Source organism: Panthera onca, chromosome B1 (assembly GCF_046562875.1).
Source record: "Panthera onca isolate mPanOnc1 chromosome B1, mPanOnc1 haplotype 2, whole genome shotgun sequence".
NCBI lineage: Eukaryota > Metazoa > Chordata > Mammalia > Carnivora > Felidae > Panthera > Panthera onca.
The window spans coordinates 169,415,795-169,435,650 of NC_138342.1; the positions used below are offsets into that span (position 1 = coordinate 169,415,795).

General features: G+C 36.8%; 1 protein-coding gene across 7 annotated transcripts in view; it reads left to right on the plus strand.

Moving 5' to 3' along the window:
* The window catches only part of PPP3CC (protein phosphatase 3 catalytic subunit gamma), a 105,746-nt gene that overhangs the window by 57,196 nt on the left and 28,694 nt on the right, over window positions 1-19,856 (plus strand). For all 7 annotated transcript variants that reach the window (XM_078445455.2, XM_078445452.2, XM_078445454.2 and 4 more), the window contains 4 exons: window positions 9,425-9,570; window positions 10,986-11,125; window positions 16,177-16,254; window positions 16,341-16,435. In XM_078445455.2, the coding sequence (XP_078301581.1) occupies window positions 9,425-9,570; window positions 10,986-11,125; window positions 16,177-16,254; window positions 16,341-16,435 (459 nt within the window). The remainder of the gene's footprint in view (window positions 1-9,424; window positions 9,571-10,985; window positions 11,126-16,176; window positions 16,255-16,340; window positions 16,436-19,856) is intronic.

Genomic DNA, 19,856 nt, shown 5'->3' on the forward strand with positions numbered 1-19,856 from the left:
ATGATCTCATAGTTCATGCGTTTGAGCCCCACATCAGACTCCACTCAGTCGCTGTGCAGAGTCTGCTTGGCATTCTCTTTCTCTCTCCCTCTCTGCCCCTCCTGTGTCTCTCTCTCAAAATAAATAAATAAACTTAAAAAAAAAAAAACTTTTAAATTTGTTTTCTGAGACTCAAGAGTTTATCCAATCCTTGGCCCAAAATCCCTTTAATTAATACAACTTGGTAGTGTTTCATATGCTCATATTAACTCTCGTTACCATAGCTTCCTACACTGAAGTTGACAGTTGTAATGATGGCCTTTCTCCTAGTAGACCCTGAAAGGAAAGGTCATTCTTATTACAAAAAAGTTTAGAGAATGAACACTTAAAAAAAAAAATTCCTCTGACAGAACAGTCAGCTACAAGTGGGCTTTTGCTCTACAGATCATTCCAGCCCTTGGGACTTATTAGAATAAACAGTTCAAATCAGTAGGTAATAACCAGGAAATTTTTTTTTAAAGTTAGATCTCTTGGTGAATGTTTAAATTGCTATAAAGTATTTGAACAGCAGTTTTGGAGTTTCTGTAAAAATTTTTGACCCAGCAATTTGGCTTCTAGGAATTTATCATGCAGATTATATAGGTGTTTTGTTTTTGGTTTTGGTTTTTTTTGGATTGTATAGGTTTTTTAATGCTATATAACAAATTACCACAAATTTAGCTGTTTATTTATTTTTAAAGTTTATTTTGAGAGAGAGAGCATGGGGGAGGAGCAGAGAGAGGGAGAGAGAGAGAGAGAGAGAGAGAGAATATCCCAAGCAGGCTCCACACTGTCAGTGCAGGGCCTGATGTGGGGCTTGAACCTTAAACTGTGAGATCATGACCTGAGCCACAGCCAAGAGTCAGATGCTTAACCGACTGAGCCACCCAGGCGCCCCAGGCTTATTTATTTTTAAATATTTATTTTGAGAGAGAGAGAGCGCACATGCATACACACATATGCATGTGAGTGGGGGAGGGACAGAGAGAGAGGGAGACAGAGAATCCCAAGCAGGCTTGGTACTGTCAGCACAGAGCCAGATGCGGGCTTGATCTCACTGACTGTGAGATCATGACCTGAGCGGAAACCAAGAGTTGGACGCTTAGCCAACTGAGCCACCCAGGCGCCCTTGAGAGAGAGAGAATTTGAATATCAGTAAGGGACTGCTTAAATAAGTGATAATATGTTTTAAAAAATGGAATACTAGGCAGCTATTGAAAGATCACCGTGGGCCTAGATGTGCTCCTTTGTAAATTAAAAATACATAATGTGTAGGGGCATACACACACACACACACATACACACACACACACACACACACACACACACACACACACACATGAGGAATATATATATAGAGAGAGAGCAGAAGAAATTGATAGCAGTGATTATCTGTGGGGAGTTGAGTCAGCAGGACTTGTATTTTTGATTTTGTATCTTCCTGTGGTGCTGCTGGAGTTGTGCTTCATCACCACCGTGTACTACTACTGTAATAAACTTTTAAACTGGTAACTTAAAATCCACCTGGATGGGTGCCAAGCATTTAAGAGGCTTTTTAAAGACCCCAGATAATTGTCCTGCATGCAGCAGTTTAGCACACCTGCTCCAGAGGTTTGGAAAATATCTACTATTTTTCATTTGAGAACCACTTCACCAAATAGTTGAAAAATTGCAACTATTTTGTATTATTTTTCTAAGCCAAATATGGGGATATTACTCATTACACTTCTCTTTCTTTACCTGGGAAAATTAAATAATGCGTATCAAGCAGTTGACAAAGGCCCTAGAATGATTAGTATTTAGCAATAGATAAGTAATAAGAAAGCTGCCTCAGGATGCCTCTGTTCTGAATTAAGGTTTAGGTTTTTTTAGGCAACATTTTATCCAGTTCTTCCTCTGTTTTATCAGAATTCTTTTTTTGACTAGTATAAATTGGCTCAGACTATTTTTAGAAGATGGAACAATAGGTTTGGGAAACATTTTAAGTGTTCTCATTTTTTACAGAATTTCTTATCTTCGGTTTTTATTTGCTTTTCACATGCTTTAAACCAGGTTTCTTTTCTTCTCTTATCTACAGACATACTCCTGTTTCATTCTAATGCTACATCTGAAATGTGAATAAATCTTGGAACAAATACACGAATATAATTTCAAATTTTGTTCTTATAAGCAAGGAGCATGTGTGCTGCTTTGCATGGATATTTTCAGTGATAAGCTGATCTCTCGTAAAGGGCCACCATGGCTTTTAGAATCAGCACCTTATAATTACTGCTAAGTGATGCTTAGTTCCAGATTGTGCAGCTGTAGTCGTGAGAGTATTTCTAAGGGAGTTAGAATATTTTGTAAGGGAGGAGTTGTTTTTTCCTTACATCAATTCTTTAAAAAAAATTTTTTTTTGTTTATTTATTTTTGAGAGAGAGAGACAGAGTGCAAGTGGGAGAGGGGCAGAGAGAAAGGGAGACAGAATCCGAAGCAGGCTCCAGGCTCCAAGCTTTCAGCACAGAGCCCAACATGGGGCTTGAACTCACAAACCACGAGATCATGACCTGAGCTGTAGTCGAACGCTTAACCGACTGAGCCTCCCAGGTGCCACTCTTACATCAATTTTTGAATTGCTTTATATTGCAGGGGTCTTTAAATACTCCTCTCAGGGTACCTGGGTGGCTCAGTCAGTTGGGTGACTGACTCTTGATTTTACCTCAGTTCCTGGAATCGAGCCCCACATGGGGCTATGTGCTGGCAGCGTGGAGCTTGCTTGGGATTCTTTTCTCTCTCCCTGCCCTTCTCCCACTTGTGCTCTCTCTCAAAATAAATAAATATTTACAAAAAATAGGGGTGCCTTGGTGGCTTAGTCAGTTAAGTGTCTGACTCTTGATTTTGGCTCAAGTCATGACCTTGGGGTTAGTGAGTTCAAGCACAGCATTAGGCTCTGCGCTGACAGTGTGAGCCTGCTTGGGACTCTCTCTACCTCTCTCTCTTCCCCTCTCCCACTTGTGCTGTCCCTCAAAAATTAAATAAACATTAAAAAGAAAACCGTATTGTTATGACAGTTTATATTTTGGACAAGTTTTTTCTTTTTTAATAAACAAATACTGTTTGTCGTTAATTACAGTATTATTTATAGTAGTAAGAGATAGGTGTGGTTAGATTGTGGTATATCCTTAAAGTGAAATTCTCTGTAGATATAAAAGAAATAATTACAAAGCTCTCCGTATAAAGATGTTCTCCAAAATATGTTAAGTACAAAAAGTGAGTGCAAAGCAGTGTACATATGCTTCCATTTATGTAAAAAGCAAAAGGATGTTGAAAAGAGAGTAAATGTACACATCTTGTGTGTTTGCATACAGTATCTTTGTAAAGACACCCAGAAAACTAGTAACACTAGTTGCCTTCAGGGAGTGGGTAGGAGGAGTAGGAGTATGAGACACCATATAATCTTTTGTGACTTTTGCTTTTGAACCATGTAAATGTAATTTTTTTTTTAAATAATGAAAGCAAATGAAAATGAAGACAAGTGTATAATCAGTGGCTAGACCAGGTCATGGTTTCTTACAAATAGTGCTGACTCTCAAAATTACTTTTTTTAAAATTTTTTTAAGATTTTATTTTTTTAAGTGGGGCTCGAACTCACAACCCTGAGATAAAGAGTCACATGCTCCACCAACTGAGCCAGCCAGGAGCCCCTCAAAATCACTTTAGAGAATATTGTTGAAATTTTGTTTTGTGAATGTTATATTATTGATACTAGTTAGAACTTGTATCATCTGTGTGATCCCTGTGACTGAGGTGCATTTTTCCTTTATTATAGAAATGATTGTTTTATGAGATGTAGCTTAAAATTTGTCATGAAAATAAAACACTGAGTCAACTAATTTAATGTTTGGGAATTACATATTTGGCTATTTAAATTCTCCTAGTAGATATTTCATTTCAAATAATGATTGGGAGGAGTATCACATGGTATTAAGAGCATAAGTAGGTTCAATTTCCAGTCCTGCCACTTACTAGCTTGCAACTTTGGGCAAGTAGGCCCAGTTCCTTCAGTTTTTTAAGGACGATACTAATAGCACTTGTTTCATAGGGTTTCTGTGAAGATAAAATAATTTTATTAGTTAACACTTACATAGTATCTGCTGTGTGCCAGACATTATCAAAGCATTTTACATATATGAATTCATTTAATCTTCACAGCAGTCTTGTAACATAGATATGTATTGTTATTATGCCCATTTATAGATGAGGAAATCAAAGCACAAGGCATGAAGTAATTTGTGCTGAGTACCACAGCTAGTAAGCCAAGGTTCAGATCAGGGCAGTCAGGTTCCAAACTCCATTTTCTTGACCACCATGCTGTGTAGAACACATAGCTCCCTGATGGCACAGATGAATTGTGAGCCTTCAACAAATTTCAATAATAAAGGTAATATAATAATAAATGTTACTATGAAAGTTATGTATTTATTGGAGAAAATACAGATAAACGAAGTAAACAAAATATATAGATATCATCTTCAGTCTAACCCCTCAGAAAACAAATATGTTGGTATTTATATACCTATTCATATACTTTAAGAAAATAACATTTTGGAGCACTTGGGTGGCTCAGTCTGACTTTGGCTCAAATCATGATCTCGTGGGTTTGTGTGTTTGAGCCCCGCATTGGGATCTGTGCTGACAGCCTAGAGCCTGCTTCAGATTCTGTGTCTCCCCTTCTCTCTGCCCTTCCCTGCTGCTTGTGTGCACGCTCTCAGAAAAAAAAATGAATAAACTTAAAAAAAGTTTTTTTAAAGAAAATAGCATCTTGTAAACTATTTTGGTCATGTGTTAATACAGCATTAACTCCTTTTTGCTTAATTTGATTCATCATCTCCTGGGTTTTTGAAAAAATTTTATCAAATTTTTTTATTTTAATTTCAGTATAGTTAACATGTAGCATTATCTTAGTTTCATGTGTAGAATATAGTGATTCAACAATTCTATACATTACTCAGTACTCATCATAAGTGTACTCTTTTTTAAAATTTTTTTAATGTTTGTTTATTTTTGAGAGAGAGGGAGAGAGAGACAGAGCCCGAGTCGGGGAGGGGCAGAGACACAGGGAGACACAGAATCTGAAGCAGGCTCCAGGCTCTGAGCTATCAACACACAGCCCTACGTGGGGTTTAAACCTATTTGCCATGAGATCATAACCTGAGCAGAAGTCAGACATCCAACCAACTGAGCCACCAGGAGTCCTGATAAGTCATAATCCCTTTATCTGTTTCACCCATCCCCCTATCCACCTCCCCTCTGGAAACCATCAGTTTGTTCTTTATAGTTAAGAGTCAGTTTCTTGGTTTGTTTTTCTCTCTGTCTCTCTCTTTTTTTTCTTTTGTTTCTTAAATTCCATATAAATGAAATCATATGATATTTCTTTCTCTGACTGACTTATTTTACTTAGCCTTATACTCTCTAGCTCCATCCATGTCATTGCAAATGGCAAGATTTCCTTATTTTTATGGCTGAATAATATTCCTGTGTGTGTGTGTGTGTGTGTGTGTGTGTGTGTGTATTACATCTTTATCCATCTGTTGATGGACACTTGGGCTGCTTCCATAATTTGGCTGTTGTAAATAATGCTGCAGTAAATGTAAGAGTGAATATATCCTTTCAAATTAGTGTTTTTGTATTCTTTGGGTAAATACCCAGTGGTGCGAAAACTGGATCATGGAGTAGTTCAATTTTTAATTTTTTGAAGACCCTCCATACTGTGTTCCACAGTGGCTGCACCAGTTTGCATTTCTACCACCAGTGCACAAAGGTTACTTTTTCTTCACATCCTCACCAATACTTGTTTCTTGTGTAACCTCCTGTTTTAATGTACAAAATGGAGTTAAGATACTGTATTGCTTGCCATCTTTCTCTAGATTTGGTATTCTTTTGGAAGTAAGCTAAGGAATTCTTTTGAGGCATTCATAGAGGTTTCTCCAAAGAAGACCTACATACAGCCAACAGACACATGAAAGGTGCTCAATATTGCTAATCATCAGGGAAATGCAAATCAAAACCACAGTGAGCTATATCACCTCACACTAGTCAGAATGGCTAGTATCAAAAAGACAAGAAATAGCACGTGTTGGCGAAGGTGGGGAGATAAGGGAACCCTTGGATTCTGTTGATGGGAGTGTAAATCGGTACAGCCAGTATGGAAAACACTATGGAGTTTCCTTAAAAAATTAAAAATAAAAGTATCATACGATCCAATAATTCTATCACTTAGATACTTACCCAAGGAAAACACAAACACTAATTTGAAAGATAAATGCAGGGGTGCCTGGGTGGCTCGGTCAGTTAAGCGTCCGACTTCGGCTCAGGTCATGATCTCATGGTCTGTGAGTTCGAGCCCCGCGTCGGGCTCTGTGCTGACAGCTCAGAGCCTGGAGCCTGTTTCAGATTCTGTGTCTCCCTCTCTCTCTGCCCCTCCCCTCTTCACGCTCTGTCTCTGTCTCAAAAATAAAAATAAACGTTAAAAAAAAATTAAAAAAACAAAAAAAAAAGAAAGATAAATGCACCCCTATGTTTATTGTAGCATTATTTACAGTAGTCAAGATATGGAAGCAACACAAGTGTCCCTTGATAGATAAATATATAAAGAAGACAGACAGACAGACACACACACACACACACACACACACACACACACACAGGAATATTACTCAGCCGTAAAAAAAAGAATGAAATCTTGCCATTTGTTACAATATAGATGGACTTAGAGGATATTATATTAAGTGAAATGAATCAGAGAATCAGGCAGAGAAAGACAAATACCATGATTTCACTTATATGTGGAATCTGAAAAACAAAACGGAAACAAACAGACTTATTACATAGAACAAATCTGTAGCCAGAGGGGAAACAAATGGGAGAATGGACCAAATGGGTTAAGGTGATTAAGAGATACAAACTTCCAGTTAGAAAATAAATAAGTCACAAGGATGAAAAGTATAGCATAGAGCATATAGTCAATAATATTGTAATAACTATATGATGAAGATAACAACTACTCTTATCATGGTGAACATTGCATAATGTGTAGAATTGTTGAATCACCCTGTTGTACATCGGAAACTAATATGACATTGCATGTCAGCTGTACTTCAATTTAAAAAAATCCCTGCCTATATGCAAGCTTAAGATTCTTACAGAGGAATTTCTTTTTTTTTTTTTTTAAGTTTATTTATTTTGAGAGAGAGAGAGCACACGTGCTCACAGGAGTAAGGGGAGGGTCAGAGAGAAGAGAGGGAGAAGCTCAAGCAGGCTCCGTGCTGTCACGGCAGAGGCCAGTGCGGGGCTTGATCCCACAAACTGCGAGATCATGACCGGAGCTGAAATCAAGAGTCAGTCACTCAACTGACTGAGCCACGCAGGCTCCCCCTTATAAGGGAATTTCTTATTGACATTGACAACAGAGGGAACTCTGGCTACAAGGATTTTCAGGAGAAAAAGTCAATCACTGGCCACAAATGAAAGGATTTTTTGTTTGATTTTTTTTCTTACGTAGACTTTATGGCCAATATGAATCTACTTTCATAATAGCCAAAATTTAATAGTGTTCAAATAAAAAGAATATAAGGATGTAATTATAAGGAGAAGTAAAGATGCCTAAGATCTGGCTCCTATTAACTTGGTTGTCATAATAGAGTTAGCATATGTTGTGAAATAGATGATCTGAACTGCTGTCATGGTAATAGAGAATGCTCTGAAAGTTTTTAAAGGAACCCACAAACTCCCTCAAATCTTGACAATAAAGAGAAAATCTTCACATTCAAGGATAGAAAGCTTTATAACCTCAGATATGGTCTCTTGGTTTATACCTTCCCTTTAGGAATGTCTCTCCAGACATGTCTTGTCAACCATGCATTGTACTCTGGCCCAAATTTAGACCATTACCCTTCACTTTATTCTCCCATGGCTTGCCACAACCAGGCGCTGATACTTAAATACAAGAAGGAAATACACAAATAATCATCAACTGCATAATCTTAACTCGCTTGCTGTAGCTTTGTAGCTCTAGGTCCTGTAGGCTCTGTTTCATCTTCACAGAATCTTGGAAGAGAAGGAGCTCAGTTCTGTAGGGCTGCCTGCCTGCATGATCTTTGGCCTTCTCTACCAACATGCCCTTCCAAGCATGACTTGACTCTGAAATCCAAGGCCAAAGAAGAAGAAAATATTCCCTTTCTTTTTAAACTAAAGCCATCTTTCAGTTTCTCACCTGTTAGTTCATGATGGATTCTTTCTGGATAATTGTGGAGACCGTACCCTCTGCTCACTGGAGTATTTCCTTGTTCTTTAGCCCCAACATGACAACCACATCAAAATACAATTCATTAAGATGAGCATTTTTACATAAAATAGAATCAGGACAAAATTTACTTAAAGACTTTAAAAATCATGAGCAAAGATTATTGATATTTTATTGATTACTCTTTTTTTTTTAATTTAGTGTTTATTTTTGAGAGAGAGAGAGACAGAACATGAGTGGGAGAGGGGCAGAGAGAGAATGGAGACACAGAATCCAAAGCAGGCTCCAGGCTCTGAGCTGTCAGCACAGAACCCGATGCTGGGCTCGAACTTGGGAATGGCGAGATCATGACCTAGGCCAGTGTCGCAGACACCCAATCAACTGAGCCACCCAGGCTCCCCTTTTATTGATTACTCTTAAAACATCAGTTTCCACTTGCATGTCTTCAGTACCCCCAAGGAGTCTTTTTAGACCCAACAAAATATTCAGGCTTACAGGACTGCCAGGGGCCATACTGGCATTCATCTACTTAGGAGGATACAGTCCAGGAAGGGGCAGGGCTAGGCATCCCTTTTCAGTGGAGTAGTCCTCATAGGAATGGGTATAGCAGTCCAAAGGTTTTCTGCCTTTCACTTCTTCCTTCCCCATCCCCCTCCAAGTCACAGCTCAGGTGCAGGAAAACAACATCCACATTGTGCAGATCAGGGAGCCACCATGGGTTAGAAGCCTCATATAGTACAACTGCTAATATCTCCCATAGAAGCTTTATTGGTATAGATTCCAGGGTCCCCTAGGGACATACCTTGAGTCATCCCACTCAGAAGTTCAAAGCTATAGCTTCCCACCAGGTAATTGAGTGATTTTTACCGTAAGCAATGTTGCCTAGTAACACAGCTTATCAGGTTTCCAGGGCAAAAGAGATAGAAAGTTAATCCAAGGTCACACTTGTCTTTAAGGAGATTTTTTTTACCTTTTATCCACAACTTCTCAAGAGTATTTTTATAAAGATGACTGTGATTTCAAATTTGCCTGAAATAAATGGCTTTGAAGTAGCTTCATAATTTTCTGTCCTGTAATGGTAAATTTTAGCTTTTCTTCCTTTGACTGTTTTTCCTTTTTTGATAGGTCGAATCAAATATTCTGAACAGGTGTATGATGCGTGTATGGAGACATTTGACTGTCTTCCACTTGCTGCCCTCTTAAACCAGCAGTTTCTGTGTGTACATGGAGGGATGTCACCTGAAATTACTAGTTTAGATGACATTAGGAAAGTAAGTAATCTTTCATTAGTCTCATGGAGTATATATATCTTTAGTTCAGTTTTTTTGGTTTTTTGTTTTTTTGCAGTCAGCTAATATGACTCTGTCTGAAAATTTTTAAATACTGATAATTAAAAGTAAGAAACTGGAAATCACCTACAATCTCATTATTGGGAGATAACTACTGATAATATTTTGCTATTCCAGAAAATTTCTGTAAATTTTAATGAAATCTGTACTTTTACCAAGTAGAAACATAACATATTTTGGGTACAGTCCTGAGACTTTAAATAAATTGTGTAGCAATACGAAAGGAAGGAAATCAGGATTCTAATCCCTGTCCTGCAGTCAATTGTGCAATCTTGACCAAATCCCTTAAGTCTTAGTCACATTTTCTTCTCTGGGAAATAAGGAAGTTAGAATGGATGGTCTGAGGACTTCCAGCTCTGAAATTTGTCGACATTGACATTTTAAATGATAGAGTTTAAGTTGCTATACTTGCGTGAGTTGGTGATTATTATTTTCAGGACTTCAAAAAAAGATGATCAATCTTTTTTCACTTCTGTTGTTCTACGTTACCATCTTCTTTTCTCTACCTTTGTATTCTTTTACCTGTCTATGTAAGTACTGAAAGTAAAGATTTTTCTGTTTATAAAACTTTTCTCTGAATTAAAGTCACTTTCCTCAGGGTAAGAGGGTGTGCCTACATCTCTGCTGCCTTATCATCTTTAAAATAACCAGAATTTCTCTTTTACATTGTAAGTCTTGAGTTTCGCAATTCTGAACCAACTGTATTAAAAAAAACACTCTCCTTTCACTTAGTAGAAGTCCTCAGCTATTTTAGTTACTCATTTTGTCTTGGTTTTTACGCTGCTAACCAAAGCAGCAGTGACTAAAGGCTTTAAATTGATAACTTACATTGAAATGCCTCCACTGCATAGAATGGAAAGGATGAAAGTCCTTTACAAAATAAAACTAGAAATCTCCATTGGGATGAGGTAAAAAATGAACAGAACCATTGTAAAACCTTTGCTCCTCTGATGATAACCTTAGCTTACCTAGGCAGTTGAAATGAAGACTTTCCATAGCCTTTCTCAATAATAGTATATCTCTATAGTGGTTGATTTCACATTCGAATTAAATGACTACTGCTTTTAATATTAGGATGTAAAGCAGTCCTTTTCTTAGATGACAGAGATATTTATAAAAATTTATTTCAAGAAAATAATAAAAATTGTATATCCAAATTTGTTAAGTGTTTGTATTCTTCCTAAAGGAACGGTTCTTTAAGGTGCTTGCTGCTTTTTCCCCTAATACATTCTTGTGGATGGGAGGTTTTTGGCTTTTGGGTTTTTGATGCATACCAGTTTCCAAAAGGTCTTTTGCTTTCATGATTTTTCTTCTTTTGGCTCTTGTGTGTCTTCTAGTTAGACAGGTTTAAAGAACCTCCAGCCTTTGGGCCAGTGTGTGACCTGCTTTGGTCTGATCCCTCAGAGGATTATGGCAGTGAAAAGACCTTGGAGCACTATACCCACAACACTGTCCGAGGGTGCTCTTATTTTTACAGGTAAGCTAATCCTCAAAGTTATAAAATTAGGAAAGGCAATTGCAATATGTTTCATGAAATTATTTTTAAGTATTTTATATCTTTAATTTGTATAGTATAGGACCTTCTGTTTAATTTTTTAATTAACAGAAGGCAGAAAACTCTTGTTTGTTTTGTGTTTTATATCTTAATTGGCATTATGCCCTCATATATGAATACCCTCATGATACTTAAGTGTAATATACTGAACATGATTGAACAGAGTATCTTGCAGTGCTTAAATGTTATTTTCAGACTCTAGATAATCTTGATTATTTGTTCCCAAACATCATTGATAAGCTTTTTTAAAAATAAGGGTTTGTTGACTCTTCCCCCAGAGATTCTGACTGAGTAGGTCTGAGACAGGAAAATCCTGTTATTTTTTAAAAGGTCTCCAACTTTTGGAACCACTGCTATAGGCAAAGATATAAAAAGAACAGGACATTGTGAACTAAGCCCAGGACATTTCCTGGAAGTTGGCTGTTGTCTTAAATCTCACATGAGCTTTTATTGTGTTCTGCCGTTCAAAAATAGGGAGGTAGAGGGAGGTTTGAAGTCTAAATATTTTTAGTTCCAATATTTTACTGTGACAAGTGATGCATAAATGTAGTCCCCTAAAAAATCTGTTAATTGCCTAAGATAATATATTCATGAAGTGAAATCCACATACAAAAAGTAAAGAACTTCAAAATTGCCATAGTTTTAACATTTTTCTAAGCAACCTTGTTTTATTCCTTTTTGAATCATTTAAGTTTTACTTCTCTTGGGGCACGTGGGTGGCTCAGTTGGTTAAGCGTCCAACTTCAGCTCAGGTCATGATCTCGTGGTTCATGAGTTCGAGCCCCACATCGGGCTCTGTGCTCCCAGCTCAGAGCCTGGAGCCTGCTTCAGATTCTGTATCTCCATCTCTCTCTGCCCCTCCACAACTCGTGCTCTGTCTCTCTGTCTCTGTCTCTGTCTCTCTCTCAAATATAAACATTAAAAAAATTTTTTTTTACTTCTCTTTACATTGCTTAAAATAAAGAGCATCATTTATTTTTTTATTGTTATTGTTTGTACAGTATAAACTGGTACAGTCTCCTTGGAGATCAGCTTGATAATATCTCTCAATTATAAATGTCCACCCAGGGCCTTTGAACCAGGAGTTCTCCTTCTAAAATGTAATCCTATAGCCATAAGTCAACCCTCGTTATTTATGAATTCTGAGCTGTAAATTTGCCTACTTGCTAAGAATTACTTGTAACTGCAAGGTCACCACTTAAACACTTTCGTGGTCATTCACAGACATGCACACATGCAGAGTAATGCAAAATTCGAGTCACCCCATGTGTGTTCCTAACTGAGGCTAACAAGGAGCTGCTCTGCCTTCTTTTTCCAGCTTTCATACTACAAGACTATCATTATACCATTCTTTCTGTGATCCATTTAGTGCAACATTTTTCACATTTTTTGTTGGCAATTTTGCTGTGTAAAATGGCCCCCAAGCATAGTGCTTAAGTGCTATCTGGTATTTCTATGTGTAAGAAGGCTGTGATGTGCCTTGCAGAGAAAATACGTGTATGTTATATAAACCTAATTCAGGAATGATTTGTGACATTGTTGTCCGTGAGTTCCATGTTAATGAATCAACAGTATGTATTAAATAAGATGTCCTTAAACAGAAACACACATAAAACAAGGTTATGTATTGATTGATTAATGAAAATGTGACCAGAGGCTCCAGGACCCTAACTGTGTATTTTTTCTAGGAGCAGTGGTTCAGTTTTGACTAATTCCGTTTTTGCAACAACTTTATAGAACATAGCTACTGCAAATAACAAGAATCAACTACATAAATGTGCAAATGTGTAAAATGTATGTACAGCTGACCCTTGAACACGATGCATTTAAACTATGCAGGTCCACTTATACATGGATTTTTTTTTTTTAAGTTTAGTTATTTATTTTAAGAGAGAGAGGGTGGGTGAGAGGCAGAGAGAAAGGGAGAGAGAGAGAATCCCAAGCAGGTTCTACACTGTCATCACAGAGATCATGAGAGCCATGAGATTATGACCTGAGCTGAAATCAAGAGTCAGATGCTTAACCAACTGAGCCACCCAGGCGCCCCAACATGGATTCTTTATATAAATATAATACAGCACTATAAAAGTATTTTTTCTCCTTTATGATTTAAAAAAAATTTTTTTTAATGTTTATTCATTTTTTGAGAGAGACAGTGTGAGTGGGGGAGGGGCAGAGAGAGAGGGAGACACAGAATCTGAAGCAGGCTTCAGGCTCTGAGCTGTCAGCACAGAGCCTGACATGGGGCTCGAACTCATGGACCATGAGATCATGACTTGAGCCAAAGTCAAATATTCAACTGGCGGAGGCACCCAGGCACCCCCTTCCTTATGATTTTCTTAAGAACATTTTATTTTCTCCAGCTTATTTTAGTATAAGAATACAGTATATGATACATACAACATACAGAATATCTGTCAGTTGACTGTTACGGGTAATACTTCTGGTCAGCAGGCCAGTAATTAAATTTTGGGGGAGTCAAAACTTATATACATGAGGGGTGCCTTGCTGGCTCAGTAAGCCTGCAACTCTTGATCTCAGGGTTGTGAGTTCAGGCCCCACATTGGGCATGGCACCTACTTCAAAAGAGTAATACATGTGAAAAAAGGTTATACGGTTACACAGTTATAAAAAGTTACACAGATTTTTGACTGTGCAGGTAGTTAGCACTCCCTACATTATTCAGGGGTCAATGGTTCAAGGTTATTCATTGCTGTATTATTATCTTTTTAAATGTTTATTTATTTTGAAAGAGCATGAGTAGAGGAGGGACAGAGAGAGAGAATCCCAGGCAAGCTCCATGCTGTTAATTTTGACACTTAAGCCAGACACTTAACCAACTGAGCCACCCAGGCGCCCCTCACTGCTGTATTATTTATGATAAAAGATTTAAAACAATCTAGATGTTCAATAGAAGACTAGTTAAATACCTTGTGGTACATTCAGACAATGGAATGTGCCAGACTATACAGTGAAGCTGTTTTTAAAAAAGAAAAAAAAAAAAAACACCTTTGTACACTGATATAAAATCCTGGCATACTTCGTTTTATTGCACTTTGCTATATTGTACTTCATAGATACTGAGTTTTTTTACACATTGAAGGTTGGGGCAATCCTGTGTTGAGCAGGTCTCTTGGTGTTATTTTTCCAAAAGCATTTGCTCATGTCATGACCCTGTGTACATTTTGGTAATTCTCCCTATATTTCAAACTTTTTAAATTGTTATTATATTTGTTATGGTGATCTGTGATCAGTGATTAAAACCACTGAAATCTCAGATTATGGTTAGTATTTTTTGGCAATATTTTTAAATTAAGATAGGTACATTGTTTTTTAGACATAATGTTATTGCACACTCAATAGACTACAGTATAGTGTAAATGTAACTTTTTCATGCACTGGGAAACAAAAAAATTCATTTGACTCACTTTATTTTGATATTTGCTTTGTTGTGGTGGTATGGAACAGAACCAACTATATATCTCCAAGGCATGCCTGTAGAACATCTTTTAAAGAGTACTCAAAGAAACTAGGAACATTGGTTGTTTCTAGGGTAGCTGGAAGCTAGATGTAGGAAGAAGGAAGGCATTTGGGGTGCCTAGCTGGCTCAGTTGATCTTGGGGTTGAGAGTTTGAGCCACATGTTGGGTGTAGAGATTACTAAAAATAAATAAATAAATTTTTAAAAAACGAGAGAAGGGAGGGAGGTATTTCATTGTATAATCATTTGTATCTTTCAATTTTATACCAAATGAATGTACAATCTATTTTAAAAGTTAATATTTTCTAATGAGCATCATAAGAAACAAAGATTTAAACATAAAGTAAATAATTGGGGCACCTGAGTGGCTCAGTGGGTTAAGCATCCAACTCTTGGTCTCAGCTCATGATTCTTGGTCATGATCTCACAGTTTGTGGGTTCAGGCCTTGCACTGGGTTCTGTACTGCCAATGCTGAGCCTGCTTGGGATTCTGTCTCTCCCCCTCTCTCTCTGCCCTTCCCATGCTAGTGCGCGCGCTCTCTCTCTCTCTCTCTCTCTCTCAAAATAAATAATGATAAGGTAAATAATTAACACTTGGATAATTCCAGGATAATTTGGTATTTTCCAGTTCTTCCTATCAGGTATTTCTAAATGTAGAAAGATAACATTACTGAAAGAGAATGTTAGGAGCAGATGTAAATATCAGACCTTTCATTAGAATACGGTTGGGTGTAATATTTGTATTTACTCCTAAAATATTCCTGTATAATATTAATTTGGCATAGATATAACCTGTGAAGCCGTTAGTAGATTCTTTAACTTTTCAAGCCATTTGACAGTTTGAAAATTGTATATTCAATTTTTAGCAACTAATAATCTTTCTCTGTCTTTCTCTCACACCACACATACACTCTCTCTCTCTCTCTCTCTCTCTCTCTCTCTCTCTCCTGGTACTTTTTTTTATATCAAGACACAAAGAAAAGTTTTGGTTTTGTATTATTATGGATTAAGACAAAAACAGTTAAAAGATAAGGGAGCTTTTTTTCTGTCGTAAGGTTATCTGTTACCTGTATATTTGATCTGGAATGAGTTATTCACGAAGTAGAAAAACAGTGATGATTGCTAAGCCATAAATAAAGGTTCAGTGGTGGGGTGCCTGGGTGGCTCAGTCGGTTAAGCATCCAACTTCAGTTGAGGTCATAATCTTGAGGTTTGTGGGTTTGAGCCCTGTGCCAGGCTCTGTGCTGACAGCTCAGAGCTTGGAACCTGCTTCAGATTCTGTCTCCCTCTCTCTCTGCCCCTCCCCTGCTTGCTCTCTCTCTCTGTCTCTCAAATAAATGAACAATCAGACAAACAATAAAAGTCCAGTGGTATGTCAAAAACCTGCCTTTTTGAAACAAATTCAACTAATGTCATCTTGACTTTTCCCCTTCCTCCTATTAAAAAACAGTTGTTTTAGTTCTGGATTTATATTTTCTAATTTTCTATTCCAGTTACCCTGCAGTTTGTGAATTTTTGCAGAACAATAATTTGTTATCAATAATCAGAGCCCATGAAGCCCAAGATGCTGGGTAAGTTAGATTTATACTGTACCAGATATCACTGTGGAGTTTTTGCCTTTATTATTAAGACAGACGGACTGTTATTTCTCTTCCAGGTATCGAATGTACAGGAAGAGCCAAACAACAGGCTTTCCATCACTCATTACAATTTTCTCTGCCCCCAATTACCTAGATGTCTATAACAATAAAGGTAAAAGAGTCCAGCGATATTTGAGTTTGAATTTGTGAGTAAATGTGAGCTCTAGTTTAATCATATGTGTGTGTGGTTTTAAAACATATGTAAATTTTAAATAAAAAGAAAAGAGGTCTTAGTTGAAACAAAGGCCAAGAAACTTAGAATTTAGGCTACTGCTTGGTTTTCATTTCCTAAGGAGTATTGGGCTCTGTAAATAAATAATAGGTTTGATTTGTACTCCTGAATCAAAATATAAGACAAATAAATTACTTCAGGTTCAAGTTAGAATGGTCACCATAAATTACTAGTTTTGGTGAATTTATTTGTAACAGTACCTCAATAAAATGTCACTGTTTGGTGTTTTAATGTTTGTACATTATTAAGCTGTTTTTGGTTTTCTTGAGGAATGGTACAGGCAGAGTGAATACCATAAAAAATTAAGAAAAATCATTTTAGTCCAATCCTTGCCAGAAACTAGTAGTAACTTTAGGTCTGTCATGTAATTTTTCTAAACCTCAATTTCCCATATTAAAAAAGAGGATTAAATATAAATATGCCTTCAATCCAGAAGTTCTCATTCTAAGACTTTATCCTATTGAAATTTTTTCTTTTTAAGTATGCCCAATGTGGGCCTTGAACTCATGACCTTGAGATTGAGAGTCACATGCTCTATTGACTGAGCCAGCCAGGTGCCCTGAAATCTTCTTTTTCTTTCTTTTTTTTTTTTTTTTTTTAATTTTTTAAGATTCGTAGTTTGTAAGTTTTGTAGCAGGGCAGACTTCCTCTGTAATATCCTCTGTAACATCCTCTGTAACTATTTTGTTGTTTATAAAGTATGACTATAAAATAATAGAACTTTAATACAAACATGCCAGAACGTATATATCCAAGTGAGTATTGTCCCTTCACAGTAGTTACCTTGGGAAGCTACACGCTTATTCCAACAATGCTGCCATTGTTCAAAACGTTTTTGGAACTCCTCTTTTGGCATTGCCTTCAGAATCTGCGACACATTCTTTTGATTATCCTCAGTGATGGGAAACCTTCGTCCTTTGAGGGTGGATTTGATTTTTGGAACAGCCAAAAGTTATTCGGAGTCAAGACTGGTGAATAAGGTGAGTGATCAAGCTAGATGGTACCATTTGGGGTCAGAAACAAGGTATGATTATAGGGTAATGAGACTGGTTTTTCTTGTGTTGCTTATAAAATGGGTCTGGAGGCAATTCCACAAGAGGAGTTCCAAAAATGTTTTGAGTAATGGCAGCATCTTTGGATTAAATATATGGTAAGGCAGCAAGGTGTATTGAAAAGAGCACTAATAAGCTGAGTCAGAAGATCTAGTCTAGCCCTGCTTCACTTTTCAGTCCACAGTAAACATGACACTAAATTTCACATTAATAAGATATTTAACTTCTCTGAGCCTCAGTGTATCTTTAAAATACCTGCCATATAGGGTTGTTGAAGATAAGTTGGAATAATAAAAATAAATATTAAAAAGCATCCATGAAACTCTACATTGCTGTAATACTATAACATTTTACAGTTGTGCCTCGTATGACTATGTCAAAGGACCACACTCATCTCATATATAAGGTCTGGTGTGTTTGTAGTTGGTGGTTTCTTAAGTCTCATTACTTTATAGTCATACCTTGTATATGCAGGTGGGGAGTCAAGTTTAAAAGCAGTCCACAGTATACTCACTACATAACCTGAGCCTGTGTAAAGGGAAACTATGGAATGGCACATCTCATTTCAATCTGATTTGAATCAGTCATCTCAGTGTGTCCTTCAGTGGCTTCCTATTCATTTTTAAAAACACTTCTTTGGCTTAAGTTCTCCCCCAGCCGTATAGTTCTTTACATCTCGTCATTCTTTTCTGAGTCTTAGCTACCTAGCCACAACACTCAGCTTCTCCCTAACTCCATTGTTTCTTATTTCCTTCTTCCTAATATGCCCAATATATTAGAGACTCAGTTTTTTTCTTGTTTCTTCCATTGTGAATGGTGTGTGTTGCTTGTGTTGGTAACTTCTTCAAGGACACTTAGTGGCTATAGTCCTCATATTTGTGATGAAGACTGTCCCTTCTCCCTTTTTAGACCTCAGCTGGTAAGTGTGTCTCTTGACTGCACGGTGGATTTATTGGTGTGCTCAACTAAAACGTGCCACCCAAAACAGCAGTCATTTTATTGACTCACTGAACACCAGCTCATTTTTGGCCCATTCTAACCTGGTATTGATCTTGATTATTCCTTTAGCAAACTTTTAAAGTCACAGTCCAGTTTACTGGAATTTTCTGTTGACTTTGATATAACTGGTAACTTTATCTTGAAACATTCTTATTTTCCTTGCTTTTTCTCAAATTTTTTTTTTTAGGAAAAAGAAAATGTGGCATCTGAACCAATGTCTGCTTGTACTCAATTACTCTCCACAGAAGTACTTCTTTTCTTGAAAGACAAGACCACTTGTCTTGCAAGACAATTCACTTCCCCTTTTCTTTTTCTCTCTCTTCTTCTGTTGCTTTTCTTTCTTGCATATTGGTACCAACAAGTAATTCTTAGTTCCAATGATTATGTGAAAGATCCTTAAGTCATAATTTTTGAAGATTTCTATTCCTATTTTTTTGTTTCCACTGGAAACGTACACAAAAACATTTTTTTTTATCCTTTCATTTATAATTATCCACTGTAAAGACCCACCTTTCACCTCTTTTTTCCTGTGTAGATTGAGGGAATTATTGAGTAAAATATGTGCATAATAAAATACATATACATGAAAACATTGTATCTAGTGGCAGGTTTTTAAGAGCAGGCAATCTTACTTTCATGTATTTTCTTCATGATGTACATTTTAGACAGCCAGTAACTTACATTTTGAGCACACTAGGCAATCATTTAATAAGCAAAGAAACGGGAACCAGGGAATGACCTGTATCTCATTTCTGGAGTACTTCATACCCGATTCTATTTATGATCACAATAAGAGTAAAGAGAATAATGCAAACAACATCACAGTGCTTTTGCTCATGGTGAAGTCCAAGAAATTGGATTTCAAAACTTTTAAAATATAAAGAAAATTAGTTTGGTACCAAAGTATGTGTACAAATAAATAAACTGGTTAATTTAAACATTTATACAGTGCTAGCAATATACTGGCTGTGTATAGGGGAGATGGCTGTTTTAGTCCTCTTTATATATGTAGATTATTTAATCTACTTTTGAGCCTTGTAAATTGCTCTAAGTTTACCATCTGTATCCCCCACTGTGAATTGATAATTGCTATACTATAAACTCCCAGAGTTTATAAAATCTTTGGCTCTGGATAATGACTAGCAAAATAGGCTGTGTTCATTTAATGAAAAATGTTTGCCTTCAAAAGAGAGCTGTAATTGTAACCATTTGGCCTATAAAGGGAAATTATGACAACATTTTTCTAATGT